The sequence below is a fragment of the Protomyctophum parallelum genome, assembly GCF_964188405.1.
Source record: "Protomyctophum parallelum genome assembly, chromosome: 3".
Lineage (NCBI taxonomy): Eukaryota > Metazoa > Chordata > Actinopteri > Myctophiformes > Myctophidae > Protomyctophum > Protomyctophum parallelum.
The window spans coordinates 39,576,076-39,581,459 of NC_139698.1; the positions used below are offsets into that span (position 1 = coordinate 39,576,076).

Sequence of the window (5,384 nt, forward strand, 5' to 3'; positions counted from 1 at the left end):
CTGTGATAAAGAGAGCAACGATTCCACTGTCCAACATAAACGCTTTTGCATTGGAAGTACATCCAGCTGCTGTGAATAGAGTCAGAAAGTTTAAGTAATGTGGTGTCTAATTATGTCTATGCCCCTAAACTGAGGCTGGGGAGAATAGTATGAGCTAGAGCTCTTCATGGTTCCAAAAAACGGGCCTGAAGCGAAATGGACCTGATATTTGGTTTGATTCTGAGCCGTTCCGAGAGGTTTTTCAAATAACGGCACCGAGCCCAAGTGGACACGTGGCACTCCGACTCTTTTCTTATGGACCAGGACTCTAATTGGACCTGTGTAATTTGTTCCAAGATCTGATTAATTCAGAGATTTTACAGACCTGAATCCTGATACAGACACCACTTCAAAAAAGCATATATGGGCCTGGGCCGTGGCTCAGTGGTCCAGGCACCTTGGCTGGCAATCCGGTCTGGCAGTGTGCCGCAGATTCGACTCCTGATCCCGACGGATCCCATCTCTCTCCTGTCAGCCTGCTGTCTGTCCCTCCATGAAAAATATAAAATAAAGGCGAAGGCCACAAAAAGAAAAGGTATATAAGGCCGTATATAATAAAATAATATTAAAAATATAAAATAATTTAAAAATAAAATCACACTCATGTGATGTGAGAGGCACTCTTATCATCATGACGTTACATGCCGATTTGCTCGTCCACATGACGATTCTCCCTTTATTTTCAATGGGAATTTAATGTTTGTGTAAGACGAAAAAATACACTACTAGCTGAATATAGGAGGGGCTAGCGCCCCTCAATAATTCAGATTCAGATCAGTATTAATTTAATATGCGTGACAAAAAGGTTTTTGTATAAATGTGGACTTCATGAAATAATAGCAGACCTATTGACCAATGACCACCAGAGTCAGAGGAATCCATGATTGCATGTCAGTGTTTTCAAAACAGCCTGGCTTGCCTTAAGGCCTATTCATAGTCTGGATTTTCGGTGGTGAGCTGACCACCGCGACCACCGCGAAATAACGTTGAGCGGTGGTGAGTAAAAACAGAGAGAAGGGCTGGAGCGGTGGCGGCGGCTCGTGACGTCATGTTGTAGTTCGGTGGTCACCCCACCATCGAAAATCCAGACTATGTATGAGCCTTTACAGTATGAGACGTATTCATTGCGTAGCTCAACTTATTTCTTTCCTCTGATCTGAATCATAGGAACTGTGAAGAGCTTGAGTATAAGCAACACTTACTGTATACTTGCATTCTTCTGTCTCATGCTACAATTACAATTTACAATTTAGGCATTTAGCAGACGCTCTTGATCCAGAGCGACTTACGATAAGCAAGAACAAAAAAGCATGGCAATACATCACATACATAAAAAGTAGTAGTTACCTTATTAGTAGTTACCTTATTACAACCGTATTACAACAATCAGTTACAAGCATGGATTTGAATAGTGGTTTGTACCTCAATCACTTTACTTCAACATTTTGTCTTTTTATTTCTGCCCTATAGAACCACCACAACACACCAGGTGTGATCAAGCTGGGTCGGACATGAGAACAGGAAAGCACTTCTTTTACACTTTCCCTGCTCTTTGAGGACTATCAATGTGGAGGGGATGAGATACATAGAAATGCATTTTCTGGAGTATGAGAGAAGTTGGCCTCCCTTCACTGCCTGACATGGATAACACAATATGAACTATGGAATAATCCAAGAGGGTTTACAGAGAAAGAAACTAATTATGACACTTGGTAAATAATTATTTTAAGGGTGAAAATGTGTAAAATCCTAAATCTTTATTGACAAGAATGCATATGTTACTTGCACATATATTTGTACATATCTGTTAAAAGGATAAAAGCTTGAGAGCTTATTTCCAAATGTGTGGTCCTTTGGTGTCCATCTCTGCTGACCACCCCGTTTAAATGTGTGGACCTTTGGTGACCATCTCTGCTGACCACCCCGTTTAAATGTGTGGTCCTTTGGTGACCATCTCTGCTGACCACCACCTGTTTAAATGTGTGGTCCTTTCATGACCATCTCTGCTGACCACCCCCTGTTTAAATGTGTGGTCCTTTGGTGACCATCTCTGCTGACCACCACCTGTTTAAATGTGTGGTCCTTTGGTGACCATCTCTGCTGACCACCCCCTGTTTAAATGTGTGGTCCTTTGGTGACCATCTCTGCTGACCACCACCTGTTTAAATGTGTGGTCCTTTGGTGACCATCTCTGCTGACCACCCCCTGTTTAAATGTGTGGTCCTTTGGTGACCATCTCTGCTGACCACCCCCTGTTTAAATGTGTGGTCCTTTGGTGACCATCTCTGCTGACCACCCCCTGTTTAAATGTGTGGTCCTTTGGTGACCATCTCTGCTGACCACCCCCTGTTTAAATGTGTGGTCCTTTGGTGACCATCTCTGCTGACCACCCCCTGTTTAAATGTGTGGTCCTTTTGTGACCATCTCTGCTGACCACCCCCCGTTTAAATGTGTGGTCCTTTGGTGACCATCTCTGCTGACCACCCCCGTTTAAATGTGTGGTCCTTTGGTGACCATCTCTGCTGACCACCCCCTGTTTAAATGTGTGGACCTTTGGTGACCATCTCTGCTGACCACCCCCTGTTTAAATGTGTGGTCCTTTCATGACCATCTCTGCTGACCACCCCCTGTTTAAATGTGTGGACCTTTGGTGACCATCTCTGCTGACCACCCCCTGTTTAAATGTGTGGACCTTTGGTGACCATCTCTGCTGACCACCCCCTGTTTAAATGTGTGGACCTTTGGTGTCCATCTCTGCTGACCACCCCCTGTTTAAATGTGTGGACCTTTGGTGACCATCTCTGCTGACCACCCCCTGTTTAAATGTGTGGTCCTTTGGTGACCATCTCTGCTGACCACCCCCTGTTTATATGTGTGGTCCTTTGGTGACCATCTCTGCTGACCACCCCCTGTTTAAATGTGTGGTCCTTTGGTGACCATCTCTGCTGACCACCCCCTGTTTAAATGTGTGGTCCTTTGGTGACCATCTCTGCTGACCACCCCCTGTTTAAATGTGTGGTCCTTTGGTGACCATCTCTGCTGACCACCCCCTGTTTAAATGTGTGGTCCTTTGGTGACCATCTCTGCTGACCACCCCCTGTTTAAATGTGTGGTCCTTTGGTGACCATCTCTGCTGACCACCCCCTGTTTAAATGTGTGGTCCTTTGGTGACCATCTCTACTGACCACCACCTGTTTAAATGTGTGGTCCTTTGGTGACCATCTCTGCTGACCACCCCCTGTTTAAATGTGTGGTCCTTTGGTGACCATCTCTGCTGACCACCCCCTGTTTAAATGTGTGGTCCTTTGGTGACCATCTCTGCTGACCACCCCCTGTTTAAATGTGTGGTCCTTTGGTGACCATCTCTGCTGACCACCCCCTGTTTAAATGTGTGGTCCTTTGGTGACCATCTCTGCTGACCACCCCCTGTTTAAATGTGTGGTCCTTTGGTGACCATCTCTGCTGACCACCCCCTGTTTAAATGTGTGGTCCTTTGGTGACCATCTCTGCTGACCACCCCCTGTTTAAATGTGTGGTCCTTTGGTGACCATCTCTGCTGACCACCCCCCGTTTAAATGTGTGGTCCTTTGGTGACCATCTCTGCTGACCACCCCCTGTTTAAATGTGTGGTCCTTTGGTGACCATCTCTGCTGACCACCCCCTGTTTAAATGTGTGGACCTTTGGTGACCATCTCTGCTGACCACCCCCTGTTTAAATGTGTGGTCCTTTCATGACCATCTCTGCTGACCACCCCCTGTTTAAATGTGTGGTCCTTTGGTGACCATCTCTGCTGACCACCCCCTGTTTAAATGTGTGGACCTTTGGTGACCATCTCTGCTGACCACCCCCTGTTTAAATGTGTGGTCCTTTCATGACCATCTCTGCTGACCACCCCCTGTTTAAATGTGTGGACCTTTGGTGACCATCTCTGCTGACCACCCCCTGTTTAAATGTGTGGACCTTTGGTGACCATCTCTGCTGACCACCCCCTGTTTAAATGTGTGGACCTTTGGTGACCATCTCTGCTGACCACCCCCTGTTTAAATGTGTGGTCCTTTGGTGTCCATCTCTGCTGACCACCACCTGTTTAAATGTGTGGACCTTTGGTGACCATCTCTGCTGACCACCCCCTGTTTAAATGTGTGGTCCTTTGGTGACCATCTCTGCTGACCACCCCCTGTTTAAATGTGTGGTCCTTTGGTGACCATCTCTGCTGACCACCCCCTGTTTAAATGTGTGGTCCTTTGGTGACCATCTCTGCTGACCACCCCCTGTTTAAATGTGTGGTCCTTTGGTGACCATCTCTGCTGACCACCCCCTGTTTAAATGTGTGGACCTTTGGTGACCATCTCTGCTGACCACCCCCTGTTTAAATGTGTGGTCCTTTGGTGACCATCTCTGCTGACCACCCCCTGTTTAAATGTGTGGTCCTTTGGTGACCATCTCTGCTGACCACCCCCCGTTTAAATGTGTGGTCCTTTGGTGACCATCTCTGCTGACCACCCCCTGTTTAAATGTGTGGTCCTTTGGTGACCATCTCTGCTGACCACCCCCTGTTTAAATGTGTGGACCTTTGGTGACCATCTCTGCTGACCACCCCCTGTTTAAATGTGTGGTCCTTTGGTGACCATCTCTGCTGACCACCCCCTGTTTAAATGTGTGGTCCTTTGGTGACCATCTCTGCTGACCACCACCCCGTTTAAAATGATTCCTACTGGTTATGTTTGTGCACCTCACCAGGGAAACACACAGCTCTGACTCATTGTCAAACAGTTCAAATTACATACTAGTTACTATTCAACAGCTTTCAACATTTTGAAGATTAAAACAAGTAAAATGCCCAAACCCTCTTCTTCATTTACAGTACGATGTTGATATTCCAGAATGTTTTATGATGTATGTTTTTCTTTTTTTTGGGGGGGGGGGGGGGGGTTATGTATTATAAGGTTGTAGATATGTAGACACTGGACAGTGTGCAATGACAGCTTTGGCCTGTGGTGCACTAATATTTGATTGTCATGTTGTGTCCTACAATTAGTTATTTAACTGTAGACTTTGTTTTTTAATAAAACCACCTGAAATACATTACCTGAGGTAAGTTTTCTAAAGCAAATTGAGAATTAGAATATGGATGTACTCTTTCTGATTTAAGTTATTATTTTTGACAACATTCCCTCCTTACATTTAGTATCATGATCAAATGCATTATGAGTGCAGTACAGTACATATAAAACTCAATTTGTAATAGGCCTACTAGTTACAATTCAGTGTCAGCTACGCATGATGCTGAATTTATTCAGTGACCTGCAGTGACAACATTTCTTGTTACAGTGTACTGTACTGT

The 5,384-nt window shown here is 45.4% G+C and overlaps 1 protein-coding gene across 1 annotated transcript in view; it reads left to right on the forward strand.

The window, feature by feature from the left end:
• The window catches only part of hpn (hepsin), a gene marked incomplete at its 3' end in the record, with an annotated part of 18,246 nt that extends 16,692 nt beyond the window's left edge, over nucleotides 1-1,554 (forward strand). Inside the window, exon 12 of the mRNA XM_083761695.1 lies at nucleotides 1,510-1,554. Coding sequence (XP_083617821.1) covers nucleotides 1,510-1,554 — 45 coding nt within the window. The remainder of the gene's footprint in view (nucleotides 1-1,509) is intronic.
• Nucleotides 1,555-5,384: the final 3,830 nt, after the last annotated feature.